At 51.6% G+C, this 15,000-nt stretch overlaps 2 protein-coding genes across 6 annotated transcripts in view; both read left to right on the top strand.

The window, feature by feature from the left end:
• Nucleotides 1-2,117: 2,117 nt before the first annotated feature.
• Nucleotides 2,118-13,238, top strand: golga1 (golgin A1). 3 transcript variants are annotated; one of them, XM_011618564.2, is made up of 24 exons: nt 2,118-2,329; nt 3,001-3,263; nt 4,077-4,167; nt 4,804-4,878; nt 6,253-6,350; nt 6,703-6,735; nt 6,823-6,951; nt 7,048-7,196; nt 7,336-7,447; nt 7,530-7,613; nt 7,706-7,831; nt 7,999-8,094; nt 9,036-9,131; nt 9,207-9,293; nt 9,630-9,749; nt 9,828-9,902; nt 10,013-10,102; nt 10,191-10,293; nt 10,646-10,764; nt 10,845-11,003; nt 11,074-11,133; nt 11,203-11,421; nt 11,493-11,579; nt 11,694-13,238. In XM_011618564.2, the coding sequence occupies exons 2-24, from the start codon at nt 3,135-3,137 to the stop codon at nt 11,772-11,774; spliced, it is 2,418 nt and encodes an 805-aa protein (XP_011616866.2). In that variant the 5' UTR covers nt 2,118-2,329; nt 3,001-3,134; the 3' UTR covers nt 11,775-13,238. The 3 variants fall into 3 exon arrangements, with proteins under 3 accessions (XP_011616866.2, XP_029685366.1, XP_029685367.1); XM_029829506.1 differs by lacking the exon at nt 4,804-4,878; XM_029829507.1 differs by lacking the exons at nt 2,118-2,329; nt 3,001-3,263; nt 4,077-4,167; nt 4,804-4,878 and adding an exon at nt 5,129-6,103.
• Nucleotides 13,239-13,728: 490 nt separating this feature from the next.
• The window catches only part of rpl35 (ribosomal protein L35), a 7,195-nt gene continuing 5,923 nt past the window's right edge, over nt 13,729-15,000 (top strand). Inside the window, exons 1-3 of one of the 3 annotated variants that reach the window (XM_003977401.3) lie at nt 13,729-13,885; nt 14,308-14,444; nt 14,907-14,988. In XM_003977401.3, the coding sequence (XP_003977450.1) occupies nt 13,883-13,885; nt 14,308-14,444; nt 14,907-14,988 (222 nt within the window). In that variant the 5' untranslated portion in view covers nt 13,729-13,882. Of the gene's footprint in view, nt 14,010-14,307; nt 14,445-14,906; nt 14,989-15,000 lie in introns of those variants that run through there. The other 2 variants (XM_003977402.3, XM_029829508.1) reach the window with 2 other exon arrangements.

Here is a 15,000-nt window from a genome sequence, read left to right on the forward strand (position 1 = left end):
GCTTTTCAAGGTCAGTTTGGACTTTAAGGTCTTCACCATGAGACAGCAACATAATGTGTCCTGTACATATTCAGGACAGCGAGTTAACCAGGTCAGGCTGTAGCGTTTGCTGTGAGCGGGTCTGTGTCATGGAGGTGAACTGTTGAAGGCACCCTGTCTCACATTTGTCCCTCCCTGAGCGCCCCCCCCCCGGGCCCCAGTCCCAGCTGGTGTGCTGCGGTGGACGTTCTTGATGTGGGCCTGCAGCAGCTGTCCCCCATTCACCCCGTCCTGCTCTCTGCTCTGGAGTTCACACCTGATCAACAGCCACTGCACTTCACGCTGGAATTTTCCATTTTCTATTTTCTGTCACTCTCCTCACCAGCCCATCCCCCACGTCCCCCACGCTCCCCCGTCCCTCCCTCTGACACCAACAGCATGACAAGTGGGGCCCTAAAACCTGTGGCTGGCTGGCGACGGGGACATCCACACCCGGCCGGCGACACAACAAACACGCCTGCTAGCTCAGGCTAGCTCCCGCTAGCTCCTGCTACTCCCAGAACCTCTAATGTTGACTAAAGTCACACCACCAGCTCGTGAGACGTCCCTATGGGCCGAGTAGCAACAGGTACACCTTCAACAGGTTTGGATACCGAACAGAACCGTTCCTTTCCTGGAGAAGATCAAGATCAAGAGAGACTTGTGGCAGAGATCTGACTGCAGCCAGATGGCCCAAGTGCTCCGGGGGGGATGGATCAGAGCTGGGCTGCCTCTGATAAGAGCGTTTGATCGTGTTTGGTTTAGCGGCGGGTAAATTGTGGTGGCAGCCAAAGATGCTTGCATTAATGCCATTAGCCCGCGTCAGCATTCAGTTTGCTCAGAGGAGCGTGAGCTTAGTGGGGGGTAAGAGAGTCATCCCACAACCTTGGAGACAGCACTAACACTCTGACCTTTCTATTGCACTAGCTGCTAGCTACTCACCTCAACACCGTCATTGTGGAGGCTAAATGTCGAGCTAAATGAAGCTAAATGTTGAGCACCACCTCTCTCAATGCTCCTGCAGAAAGGAATTTGCTTCTAATGTGGAAATGTAAGCTTAAACTAATGAAACGTAGCAATCGGTCAGCAGCCACGGTTCCTCTGCTGTTGCCTCCAGCTGAAGCCTACGAAGACAGGCCTGATGTCCGTCATAGAAAACCTCTCCTGCATCCAGACCACCACACTCAGCATCTGAACGATGTCTGAGGACATCTGGGCCCGTGGAAGCCATGGCTGCCATGAGCGAAGCCACAGAATCTGGTGAAAGGGACACCTGTGTCCATCTGTGGAGCCTCACCTGAGGGTGGATCCATCATGCTTTCGGGGCACTAATGGCTCATGTTTACAAACATCTGCCCCATAACACTGGCCACAGGGGGGCGCTACTGGGCACTAACTATGCTGGGGGCCCAAACCTGTTGGTTCCTAATGATTCACCCTTTGAACCCATCAGGCCGTTTGTTCATGTCCCTCCTCCACGCTGCGCTACAGCATTAGCTGTCATTCAGTGCCATCAAAACGAATGAACTGTTCCAAAGCTTCATCTTCCTGGGTGCAGACCCAGTATGAATATTAATATCACACACACACACACACACACACACACACACACACACACACACACACACGCGCGCACTTTCTACAGGAAGTCAAGTAGCTAATAATTCCCTCGTGGCTCCAGCTCAGTTAGAGAAACTGACCTTGTCTGGCCATCAATCTTTGCTCGCTGTTCACCTCATTAGAGTGTGTAGTGGAGTCTTTAATAATGGAGGAGTCCCACTCAGCTCCTCTTTGCCATGGAATGCTGCAAAGGGAAATAATGTATGGAAAAGAAATACAGACAATTACAAAAGATAAGTATGTTTTACACAATGAAAGTATTAAGTAAAAGAGAAGATATTACGGGGGCATTATTTGTAGAAGATTAAAAATAAATTAAAATGAATAAACTGCCTGAATTCAACTGCACAAACACAAATATTAGTGTGGATAGCGTTACTCTCCTCTCGGGCTTGACACGTCGGTGTTGTTCACGTGTCTGCCGCTGGGGGACGCCGGTCGAAACGTGCTGGCCACGCCCCCTTCGCATCCACCAATGAGAAGCGGGAAAACCATGACGTGATCGTCATCTGTGTTGAGGCGATTACGTGTAGCTTACCCAGCGCAGCTAGCGCTTGCTAGCTAGTCAGGGCAAACATCGAATATATTCCGACCGCTGATAAAAGACATTTTGCGTGTTTACCGACTGAACGGGACGGTGTAGATAGGGCAAGCCGAAAAGGAAGTACAAAGATTCGGTACTCTTCATATGGTAAGACGAAAGTGACTTCACTACATTAGCAAGCTAACGACAGCTGTTAGCAGCCACTTCATGTCAATTGTCATTGTTGTCGTTTCCTCCCTGAATGAGCGTCTCTTTCGTCCTGTTTGTGAACTGTCGTGTCTTTTTAACTCTAACCGACTACAGAAATGCTCCTGGCCGTTAATGGGACCCTAGCTAAGGCTCCCTTCATGCTCGAGTTAGCCTGGACAGACTATACTGGGTATAGCTACACAGTGTCCACAAGGGTCCTCTCTCCTTTAGAAAGTAAAATAAAATATGAGGAAGAGATCACCTTAATGTCTCGCTTAAACACCATTTAAAGTAGAAATATCAAGATCTGACAAGTGTCCAGAATGTAACAGGTGTCTCCAATAGTCGTGTTAAAAGGACACAAATTTAGTGTATTGGTAAAGTAGACAGCATGAATAATTTATTCAGTGGCTACAAACACGGAAACCATTATTTGCTGAGGATTTGTGGTCAGTTCTTGGACCTCTCAAAGTCACTTGTGCGAAGATCTCTTAAGATAAGAGAAAAAAGAGATCGGCTGGTGAATTATGTTAATACAAATATGCATGCAAATATAAAGCGTTCTGTCAGGGCCGCTGTTCCCAGAGGACAATGCTGGTGGATTTATGTCTATCTTTTCCCATTTCTAGATGCAGCACATTGTTGTCCTCACCAGAAGAACATCGGTAGTCCAGCCTCAGAACACAGGAGCTTTGGGAGCTGAATGAACGCCACACAACATGTAGCCTAACCCGGTGCATGGAGAGACGCTGAAAGGGTAACCATGTTTGCTAAACTGAAGAAGAAAATCGCAGAAGAGGCGGCCACAGCACCTCGAAGCAACGTCCGGATACCACGCACCATCAGCAAGGAGTCCATCACGTCAATGGGGGCCGACTCAGGAGATGACTTCGTGAGTAATTTAGTGCCCCGGTAGCTTGTTGGTTTCTAAGAAATAATCATTTAATGCAGAGTTCACAAACTGCTGGCCACAAATCTGTCGAGCTGGGCTCGCTGAGCAGAGGTCCAGCCCCACGATGCCACCGTCAGAGTTAGTGAAGGTCACCTGACTACAGGTTGAAGCCAGGAGATGCTCCAACCTGGTGTCCACCTCACCAGAAGTGTCACAGAGTCCAGTCAGATCATCGTAGGATGAAGGTGGACGTTAAAATCTGCTCAGAGTCTCCAGCGAAGAAGAAGAAGAGTGAGGGAGGCCAGCACACACCTGCCACCACTTTGGCAGATGTTTTTAACCTTGGCCCCTCATGTTGGAAGCAGCCCAACCAGAGGAAAATCCCAGGGGCAGAAGTTTTGGACACATGTCCTCACGCTGATTTAGCTCTTTCCACAAAGCTGTCTGCTGCTATCAGGACTTTGTGATGCCTCCTGTGTGGAGACCCTGGGCGCAGGTGTGTTTCTGCTTCATTCTGGGGTGCGTGGGCTTCCTCTGTGCCCTCTGGGACCATCGGCCACCCTCACCGTCAGCCTCCTGGTGGGTGGCACGAGGGACGCTTGGATCTGCCTGTGGAGAAAACCTCACCAGTGTCTTTCCTGAGCGTTGAGCTGCTGTCTCCTGCCCTCAGACACGTGCATCCTTCACTAAGTTACATGAGACATTAAACCCGCTCGGCTAACTTCCTGTCTCACTAGTTTAAGGTTCTACCTGTTGTGTGTTTTGTTCCACTCTGAAATAATGTTCCACCATGTTCATGTGTGTTCCCATCAGGCATCAGATGGCAGCAGCTCCAGGGACGACCTTCCCGCTCAGCTCCTCAGACGGAACGATCAGATCCGGAGGCTGGAGGCCAAGTTGTCAGGTGGGAGACGTGTGAAGCTCTCAGAGCTGTGTTGTTGCGTTGTGATTTGACAGCCAGTTGTTGGAGACGGAAACGAAGAGCGGGCGCTAGCGTGAGCTCTCACAACCTTTCCTGGTAGGACGATGTCCTCGTAGGGCCACGAGACGCATCCATCCCACCCACGCGCTCCGTCTCTCATTGGCTCTGCTGAAACGAGCCTGAAATGCTCCCGACGGCTCCTTTTGACAGCCTCATGTCATGCGTCTGGTCTTCGGTGTTTGTGTGGATGCTTTTCCCCTCCGGCGGAGGAACACCTGATGTTATTAGACGTCCTGCTAGAGGAGCTGGTACTGGGAGGCTGCCGCCAGCTCCGCCCACCCACCTGGCTCCCCCGGACGCCACCAGACCGCAGCCCTTCACTCTCCAGACAGGCCTGTGGCTCCTAAAGTCTCGGCCAGGTGGCGTCAGCTGTGCTGGTGCCAGGTAGAGACGACGTGTTGATCAGGCCGGACGCAGACAGGAGCATCCTGAAACGTTGCCTCTCATTATGTGTCATTCATGTTTTCCCTTTTGCTTTCTCCCTCTCCGTTTGTTCATGTCTTCACTGTGGTGTGTGTTTGTACGGTGTACCCCATCATTGGTCCCCTCCAACACTAGACTACGCTGAGCAGCTCCGCCTTATGCAGAAGACCAAGGACAAGCTTGAACTTGCGTTAGAAAAGCATCAGGATTGTACGTACCTCCTCTCTCCTCCCGTTAGCCTCTCCTCTGTCTCATGACGCCACCTTCCACCCTTCATTCCTTTATTCCAGGTGCTAATATTTCGGCCTTTCCACCTCTGTTTGCCTGCTCTTCTCAATGAAAGATCTTTCCCACGTGTGTGTGTGTGTGTGTGTGTGTGTGTGTGTGTGTGTGTGTGTGTGTGTGTGTGTGTGTGTGTGTGTGTGTGTGTGTGTGTGTGTGTGTGTGTGTGTGTGTGTGTGTGTGTGTGTGTGTGTGTGTGTGTGTGTGCTTTACACGGCATTTAGCTCGTTTCACCAAACGTCAGCTGTTCACCTTCACCTTGTTGTCCTCAAATGCAGCATGTCGCTCCCTGGCTCTGGTTCCTGGGTCCACAGCCCGACCCGAGCCTATATTCAGGAGGAACATACGTCTAATGGGTTTCTGCCATGTCCCCTGTTGGCGTCTTTGTCCTCACAATGTCCTCTCATGTCTTTGGGAGGATTTACAGTTCGTGGCGTTGCTAATAGACTTTTCTGCCTGTTCTCGTCACGTCTCCTTTGATTCATCCTATTTAGGAACCACTAAGCATCCTTTTGAGTGCGCATGAGTGCCAACAAGGTTGCGTCGTTTTTGCCAACTAGTCAGATGAAAGACGACAGTTTGACAGCAAAGTAATTGCGGTGGACAGTCTGAGCAGGGTCGTGTACAGAGGAGCCCCGTGAGACGTCCACCCTCGCCGTCCACCTTCATCGTGCTGAGGACCGATTCAAGGAGAGCGCCTCGTGCACTGATGTGAGAGTCGCCACAGCGCTGTAGCTCGCTCAGAGCGGCGGCTTCTAAGTTCAGGACGAGGAGCCTGCTGCCACCTTAGCTCCCGTCTCTGCAGCAGGATTAACATTTCCGTCAGGAAAAGACTCACTTCTCACTAAAATATCCGTTAGCTGACATGGACTCTGAACGGGGTTGTGGCTGGAGGACTTCCTGTAAAAGGACTTCCTGTCCTCGTCTTCCTTGATGCACGTCCCCACCCGGATGCGTAGCAGATGGAGTCGTTTGAGAAGCTTCGCTGGAGCTTTAGAGGACTTAGGAGTTAGCTAAGTAGCAGGAAAGATGGCTGGTTTGATCAACGCCGTCGCCCCAGAGGACGGAGCCTCGTTCTGAATGAAGGACGACCAGTAGTGGGATGTAGAGATAGATGCAGCTTCTGCAGGACGTTGGTGGAGATGCTTCACAGGTGAACTCTCTCTGCTGGGCTGCAGCCTTCATCACCTGCTCTGCTTCTCTTTGCTAGTCTTTGGCTCTGGAAGAAAGGTGTCTCCATCCCCATCTGGCCTTTTAATCGCCTCCTCCTCTGCTCTCTTCTCTGTCGCTCTGACTGCTCAGCTTCCATCAAGAAGCTTCAGGAGCAGAATGAGTCTCACCAGGTCAACAGAACCAGGATGGCGGAGGCCATGTCTGCAGCCTTGGAAAAGAAAGATCAGGTAAAGGCCTCATTCCCTCGTCGTGCACCCCCAGAAGCTTCTGTGGTGTCCCAGCCTGACACAAGGTTGTTTTCTGGGTGTAGAGGAACCCCAAATATGGCTGATGTTCTGGGAAATGGGTCTCACTGAAGGGAAGGGAAGGACCAACAACAGAAATCATGGCTAGAGGGTTCAAATTGAGTCCTTTATCGTGATGTTAGCAAACACAGTTAGGAACATTTTAATCGTCATTAAATGCCTTAAATTCAAGCTGAAGTCCGGAAATCTGAGCTGGTCTGTTAGAGACTCGGGCTTTAAGATCATGACTCGAGGAAATCAAGATGCTCACGGAGTCACTGCTGTTGCCTTGCAGGAGTGGATGGAGAAGATGGCCGCTGTGGAACAGGTGAGATCCAAGTCCCCAGATGTTCCTGCTGGGTCAGAACATCCGTGGCTGAGTAACTGCTGGATGTTTGTGTTTGTGTTTGTGTAGGAGAAGAGCGCCCTGTCGGCACAAGTCGAGGAGATGATGGACCAAAGCTTGGCTCTCTTCCAGAAAAGGGACGACCTTGACGAACTGGAGGGCTTCCAGCAGCAGGAGCTGTCGAAAGTGAAACACATGGTGCTTACGCGGGCGCCTTCATGGACGACCACAAACAGCATTTCGGAGGAGGCTTGGGGTCCGTTTTTGTTGATTTCTGTTCTATTCTTCAATCAGTTGCTGAGGAAGGAGGAGCAGCTGCAGCAGAAGGAGGCTGAGCTTCGTTCTGCACAGCGAAACCTGTCGGAGGTGCAGGGGAACCTCCAGGCGCTGAGAGGGCATCACGAGGAGAGCTGCAGCCTCAACGCCGAGCTGGAAATAGAGCGGTAAGACCGGCGGCGGCGGCCTCGCTGGTTAAATGGCCTTCAAACAAACGTTGACCCAGCTGTAGAAGGTTGGAGGGAACCTCAGCGGGGACAGAGAACAAGAGCTGGAAGGGTTCAACCACTTTCCCTGTTTCTGCAGAGAGGAACTGCTGCTGCTCAAAGAAGAGTCGGACAGGAAGGTCAGAGGCCTGGAGGGTCGGTGCGCAGAGCTGCAGGAGGTCGTTCAGAAGGTGTCTGAGGACCTTCAGAAGGTGGGCTTTGAAAACACCTTCTCCCAGCTCAGTAACAGAGACAGCAGTCACTGAGACGGGGTGTCAACCTTTTGTTGTCCAGTCCCAGCGGACGGTGGCGGCCTTGGAGGCATCTCTGCAGGGTTTACAGTCAGAACACGACTCCCTCAGGCTGCAGCAGCAAAAGGTCAAAGCACGTCTGAGCCGCCTGGAGAAGGCCGCGGCTGAAAACGGCCGCGTCAGAAACCGGTTTGTCTTCATGTCCTCTCTCCTGAGCAGGCTGCTGTCGTGGAGGAAGAGAAGGAGCGCTTGTTGCTGGAGCTCCAGAGGAAGGCGGCGTCCCTGGAGAGACGCTTGGAGGGAAACCTCAGCCAGGATGAACATCTGCAGGAGTTCCTCCAGGAGGTGAACCACAGCTTCAGGGCACCTCCACACCATCCATCACCTTCGGGTTTAGAGCTTTAATTAGCCGCTTGTCCAGTTGACAGTGAAATCAGCACTTTTCTGAGACATGCTTGAGTGTTCCTGCCGAAGCTTCTCAAACACTTTGGTTTTATTTTGAAACCTAAAAGAAGTCCAACCTGGAGGAGAATCTGGAGGGGAGTAGAGCAGAGCTCCTGGCTCTCCGGACGGACCACGCGGACGCCGTCGGCGCTCTGGAGGCACAGGTGAAACACAGCGTCAATTAGATGGAACCTTTGTTCTTTCTGTCTGCTGAATCATGTCCTGAGTTCTGGGTTCCTTCATCAGACCTCAACTGTCATCGGAAGCTCTTCCAACCTTTTGCTCTCCCTGCACAGCTCAATCCAGCTGTGCTCAACATTAGCATCTCATCTGAATCGGTTGCTTCTCCCCGTTTACATCGAATGATGTCCTCCTGTGCAACACTAGGTGGCGCTACGCGTCTATGCAGCAGGCTAACGTGGCCCCTTGTTTGCCCCATTAGTGGCTCCAGGGTGAAACGGCCTCCAGGCTTCCAGGCTGCTCAAGCGTCGGCCTCAACAACCCATCAAATCATGAGCAACAGCACACGAGCCTCTGAGTTAGCGAGAGTTAGCACTAGAGTACAATCAGCCATTAAGGCTGCTGCCCTTTGGTATCAACAAGCTAGCTAAGCTAACACTAGCGGTATCTCAAGCAGCTCAAACAAGCAGGTAATTTACTAGAATTCCCACAATTAGGCTAATTGTATTTTTGTTAAAAAGGACTTATGCTTGAGGTTCCGTTTAATGAGCTGTTTTCAGTCTTGGTTAGTGCCTTTTGTAAAATCTAGACGTCATCAAATCTCTGAAATACTCTTTAGCTAACTTAGCGGGCAGCTATTTCAACCCATTCTTGGCAGTGCGGCAGCTCCATTTGATTGGTTGTCCTTGAGGCCGGCGCTGGACAGCTGGACAGTGGACGGCTGGACAGTGGACGGCTGGAGGCCGTTTCACCCAGGAGCGTGGAGGTTGTTTAGCTCTGATTAAGACCTGAACATGCAGGAGCAATTCTGCTCCCCATCACCGGGCACAGAGCACCGGCATCAGGCGGACTAGCGCACGTACATGCACCTCCGTTGTCCTGTTCCAGTCACACTGGGCCAATAATTTGTCTGGTGTGTGTTCAGGTGTCCAGACTCAACGGCACCATCGCTGAGCTGCAGACGCTGCTAAGGCACAAGGACGACTCCTCCAAGGCCTACAGGACGAGGACGGACGCTCAGGTAAATGCTGCCGTCCTTCTGCTGGGACGCAGGATGGGAGGACACGGAGCATGACGGCGCCCTTCTCTCTGCTAGATCTGTGACCTGGAGCAGCAGCTCCTGGACGCCAAGGACGCCCTGAAGCAGCAGACGGCAGACAACCAGCAGCACACCGATAAACTGGTGAGCCAGACAGAATAGGCCCGACGTGCTGCGTCCACCTGTCCCTCCGTCCAACACACATCCTCACCTGCAATAGCAACAGAGACGGTAGCAGTTAAGAAAGGTCATGACAAGGAAAAGAAAAATAACAATATGGTGAGAGGAGCCGTGATGGGCTGGAAAAGAGGCCTCAGCCTGAGCCCAGCAAATGTCCTCGAGGGGCTGATGAGACACCGTCCAGCATGAAAGAATGTCCCTCGTTCTGTCCCCAGTCATCATGTGGCTGTAATTCATTCAGTCATGGATGAACCTGTTGAGTTTGGTGCCTAACGTGTCTTTGTCTCCCGGTGGGTTCAGCTTCAGGAGTGGAGAGCGGAGAGGACTCATCTGGAGGAGCAGAGCCAGGAGAAGGTGGCTGAGCTCCAGCAGAACATCTCCGCGCTGCAGACAGAAGGAGGGAGGCTGCAGGAGCGCGTGGTGAGCTTCACCAGCAGGGTCACGTCCTGCTGCTCGGCCCCTGTTACCGTAGCAACACTTCCTTCCTCCCTCTGACAGGCCTGTCTGGAAGAGCAGAAGATGGAGGCAGAAGCTCTGATGAGGCAACAGAGACAGGAACTACAGCAGTGCAGGGTAACAGCAACTGGGCTGGAGGCTGGGCTCCTCTGCTCACGCTCTCACGTGCACAGGTTGGAGGTGTGTGCGTGCTGTCCTCAGATGTCCCTCTCCCTTTGCTCTCCCAGGACGAGCTGGACAATGAGCGAGCAGAAAAGAAGAAGGTCTCCGACGTTCTGGAGGAACTCGCACAAAGAAGAGAAGAGCTGCAAGTGCAGGTGTGAGGGCAAACATCAGCTCTGCTTCCACCACACCACAGCAGCAACACACATGATCTCACAGACGTGTGTCGGCGTCTCCGAGCAGGTGGACGAGCTGAGCACGTCTCTGCAGACGGCGCGAGGACAAGAGGCTGCAGCCGGCGAGGAGCTGAGAAGGAGAGAGGAAACCATCAGGACGCTCCACAGTGGTGACGTCATCCCCTCCTCTTCACCTCTCTTGATCTGTAGCTCCTCAGGCTTTTATTGTGATCTGAGGCCGGTTCCTCCGGGTTCCTCCTCGTCCCATATCGGTGATCCCTGCACTTCCTGTCAGTCTGAACGGGTTCAATAATAATAATGTAATAAAGGGATCCGAGCCCTGAGCCTGAGTAAATAAGGTTTGAACCCCTCCTGAAGTCCCGTTCCAGCAGTGACCACAGAGCTTCTCTGGTGGACTCTGATTCTAGCTGGAACTGGGACGTTTAAGCTTTAGTCCCCTCGGTGTGGAGCCCAACGGAAGCAGCCGTAATGAAAAGTGCTGTCTGCTGGTTGTTGGTGCAGAGGCGCAGCACTGGCAGGAGGAGACGGAGCGCCAGCGGGCCCTGCAGGAGCAGACGGTGCTGGACAAGGACTCCCAGCTGGCCGGTGTCCAGGCGGAGCTGGACAGCTGCCAGGCCAGGGTGAGGCTGCACCTGCTCACACAGCGTCGCCTGGCCTTCACAGTGTGCTGGAATGTTGAGCTCTGTCCCCTCACGGTCAGATCTCCTACCTGGAGGTGGAGGTGGAGACCCTGACGGAGCAGCTCCAGAGCCCCGACGTGTGCGAGGATGCGGAAAATGGCAGCGTGACGGTGGATGACCTGGACCACATCCAGAAGGTCAACAGAGACCTGGAGCAGCAGCTCGGGGACAAGAACAGGGTCAGCGGCCTTCATCAGGTCTTGTAACGGGCTTGGACAGCAGAAGCTTCATGAGAAACCTGTCTTTCAGACCATCAAGCAGCTGCAGCAGCGGCTGGCGGAGCTGAGGAGGACACTACAGAAGGAGCTGGTGAGTCTCGCCCAGCCTCGCTCCACGCCCGCCTCCTGGGAGAACTCCACGTTCTTTTCTCCTCCACAGAAGCTGAAATCTGACCAAGACCCTGAAGGAAGGGAGCGGTATTCAGAAAGCCGGGCGGACAAACAGGAGAGGGTTTGTCCAGACCTGGCACCAGCGTCCAGTCCCCCGCCCTCCACCATCATGGTGACCAACTCCGTGGACCTGAACGACACGCGAGAGATCAACTTTGAGTACCTCAAACACGTAGTCCTGAAGTTCATGTCCTCCAGAGACGCAGAGGTCGGTTGAGCAGGTTCTTCCTCGGCTCTGGTGCGGCTCTAACCGCAGCCTGTCTGCTGCTCTTCTGTCAGGCCTTTCAGCTGATCCGGGCTGTGTCCGTGCTGCTCCACTTCACCCGGGAGGAGGAGGACATGCTGAAGCAGACTCTGGAGTATAAGGTGGTCCTTGCTTTGATTGACAGGCCTGATGGAGCCCCACCATCATCATCATCATCATCATCATCATTGTTGTTGCCTTTATTTGAAATGAATGAATGTTTTCATCCATTCCAGATGTCCTGGTTTGGCTCCAGACCTTCACCAAAGGGGATCATTCGACCGTCGGTCTCAGGCGCCTTCACACACTGGAGCTGATGATGGGATGGGATGGGATGTGGGGGGGGGAAGGATCGTCCCATTTCTCCGGACTCCAACGTTTCTCTGTGTATCTTCACTCATCTGAAGCTCGGTCAACAGCGACGGCGCCTGTTCTGCTCCGACAGGTTCTTCTCCCTCCGTTCTGACCCGTTCTTCAGTCCGGTCTGCAGAGCTCCACCTCGACGTGCACGTTTGCTTCCCTTTAAGCGGTTCTCCTTCCGTCTGTGCACTGGGCTGCACACTTGCTTTAAGATCATTAACGATTATCTGTGACGAAATCAACGTTTGTTGTGTCTCCTTTGAGCGGAACAACAGAGTTTCTTATTTCAGATTGTGTGGGGTACTTCTCCAAAGAGGTTTTAAATTGATTTTAAATGCGAGCTACTGTATGCTAAAGTCTTTTTGGATGATTTCTACCAACCTGTTGGACGTCCGTCTGTCTGTCTGACGCATCCCGAGGATCATGTGATTGTTTACCAACTCGCTGTACGGAGGACAATCTCCGCCTGCCTTTGTTCATGTAAACGAGGAACATTCCACCTGTCAACAGACGTACGTACAACTGTATGCACTAGCAACTTTATAAACCCTTGGATGTTGATGTTTGGATGTTGGCATTTTACACTATTTATCCTTCCTACTGAGAATTAGAAGGTTTTGGCCTTTGCATGTTATACCTCCTTGTTTTTGCCTCCGGGGGGGTGGGGGGCTTGGGCTCACGTGCACAGATCAGGCCTGTATGGTGAGCGCCTCTCTAGAGCCACCAGGTTGTTACCGTCTCCATGAGAAACTCAAACCTGATGAATCCTGAAACACAACAACAACTCCAGCAGGTGATGATGATGATGATGGTGATGATCTATGACGATCCTATCACACGTTCTTCTTTGATACCTTTGAAAATACACTTTGATCGTAACTATAATCGGATGTGTTTCAGTGTTTATGTCTCGTCAACAACAGGTTCTGTTCACCTCAAACGTCCTCAATTAGCTTTTCTGCTAATTAGGCTGCTAAGGGACTAAAATTGATCACACAAGGTGCTACAAGGATTTGTGATGCAGAGGGGTCCAATATTTAGTGCTCAGGGTCCCGGAATTGGGTGTTTTGAGATTGGTAAGTGTTCAATCAGCACATAAGCAGACACACACGTGCTGCGGGAGTCCTTCCTGGATCTCAGGACTCTAGAGGTGTTCTCCAAGTGCTGCATCACAGATCGGATCCCTGTAAGTGATGTGCAAGTGTTCACGAGTTCTTCATGCTGAAAGGGAAAGTATGACACCCAGAACAGAAGATGAGTCAAAGGCCACGCGGTCTGAGCCCAAGATACCACCGAGATGCCGTTATAACTCCCTCCCTGTGCTCCAGAATACAAGGCCGCCGTGTTGCTTGTGAAACTGTGTTGTCACAAAAGCTGTTGAAATTCCCACCTTGTTCTATAAATAAATACAGTCAGTCTAGCAATGGTCTTTGTCCTGAAGGGAGACTAGAGAATGCAAAAAACATCCACTGCAGAACAAACCGACATGCAAAACAAAGAGAAGACAACAAAGAAGTTCACTATTTCCCAATATGTTACATTCTGAGCTGCTGGGCAACATGTTTCCCAGATGAGAGGCAGCTTGGACACGGATTTCCACAAATACTTGGATGAAAACTCCTATGGCTGTTGAGGCCTTCATAGAACTCAGCAGAAGTGTCCTGAAGACGGGGGCAGGACAGCAGCGGGGGCAGCTGCAACAGTGCTGGAGGTAAAAGGCCGACGCGACTTTTAACACGTTACACAGCATGTTGTGGTTACTCTGGCGGAGATGTTGGAGGGGGGGAAGCTTAAAAATGTGGACAATTAATAGGAAAAATATATTTTATTTGACTTTGAAATAATCTTTACTTCAATCATGCTGTGCATTTAATGCATTTTATTTGGAAGCCACGGCGGTAGTCGCCATAAAAGGTTGGTCGACTCGATGGCTGCCATACCACCGCCCGCCGACTGGCGGCGCTGTTGGGACGTGGCCAGGGCGACAAAGAAGAAACCGACCGGAAGCTACTTTTTGTGAGCACGCGGAGGGTCCAGCCTTTCCAACAGGGCAGCGAGAAAGAACATGGTACGGAGCTGCTACTCATGCTAAAGTCCTCGTTAATTCCCTGTTTTTACCTGCTAAATCAGACTGGATTTAGGTCTTTTACTTTCGTGGGGAGTTTATAAACCTACCGTGGGCTCTCTAGATGGTAATGGGTGTATTACAGTGTATTTAAATACTTACGTTTGACAGCGCTTTAGAGCGCACCAGTGAATCAACATGGCAGACTGTCGCTAGCTTATTAGCACAACGCTAGCTATGAAGCGGTCGGAATTACAGTTGCCAGATCAAATGATTTTTCTGTTTCTTGTCATTAATACATTTAAATGCTACGTGTTGCTTTGTTGTTTTTACCAAGCGGCGTTAGCTTAGCACGCTAGGTGTTTAGCAGCCGAGCGGCGGGGGCTAAAATGGCGTTTAACGCTTGTGTTTATCGTGATGTTCAGGCCAAGATCAAGGCGAGAGACCTGCGGGGCAAGAAGAAGGAAGAGCTGCTCAAGCAGCTGGACGATCTGAAGAATGAACTGTCCCAGCTGCGAGTGGCCAAAGTCACCGGCGGAGCCGCCTCCAAGCTCTCAAAGATGTAGGTACCGGATGGAGCTGCGGCAGGTCTGGCGTGGTGCTCCGCGATGGTCCTCACGGCTGCGAACACGTCCAGGATCCAGCCCGCAGAGCACCGCTCCCGGCCTCGGTGGGCTGGCCTCCCTCCGCAGGGAAGCTCCACCGAAGGAATGAAGCTTCCTGTAGCTTAATAGGACGTTAAACAAGATAAATGTTGAACATATGAGCTGGTTCCTGGTGGAAGAAAACAGTCATTGATGTAAAATACTGTTAAAGAGTCGAGTAGAGTTTTTAGTTTGAAGATGAATTTAATGAGATTCTCACTGCTGTCAGAAACGGTCGTCTTGTCTTGTGGAGCTTTATGTTGGTGAGATGAAGCTGGAGCTGTACTTCACCATTTATGAGGAGTCGGGTCTCTGGCTGTTGGTTTGATTAGTCCTGTTGTTGAAATGGTTTTAATGGGAATCTCAACTGGTCGTTGCAGCCGTGTGGTCCGCAAGTCCATCGCCAGAGTCCTGACTGTCATCAACCAGACACAGAAGGAGAACCTGAGGAAGTTCTACAAGGTGAGCAGTGTT

The sequence above is a fragment of the Takifugu rubripes genome, chromosome 21 (assembly GCF_901000725.2).
Source record: "Takifugu rubripes chromosome 21, fTakRub1.2, whole genome shotgun sequence".
In the NCBI taxonomy this organism is placed as follows: Eukaryota; Metazoa; Chordata; class Actinopteri; order Tetraodontiformes; family Tetraodontidae; genus Takifugu; species Takifugu rubripes.

What these genes read in the sequence shown, in the direction of transcription:
- golga1 (XM_011618564.2), top strand. Translation starts at nt 3,135, where the DNA reads ATGTTTGCTAAACTGAAGAAGAAAATCGCAGAAGAGGCGGCCACAGCA. An exon ending in TCAGGCTGCAGCAGCAAAAG is followed by an intron (nt 7,614 to 7,705) that starts GTCAAAGCACGT and finishes TCTCCTGAGCAG; the next exon opens with GCTGCTGTCGTGGAGGAAGA. An exon ending in TGTCCTCCAGAGACGCAGAG is followed by an intron (nt 11,422 to 11,492) that starts GTCGGTTGAGCA and finishes CTCTTCTGTCAG; the next exon opens with GCCTTTCAGCTGATCCGGGC.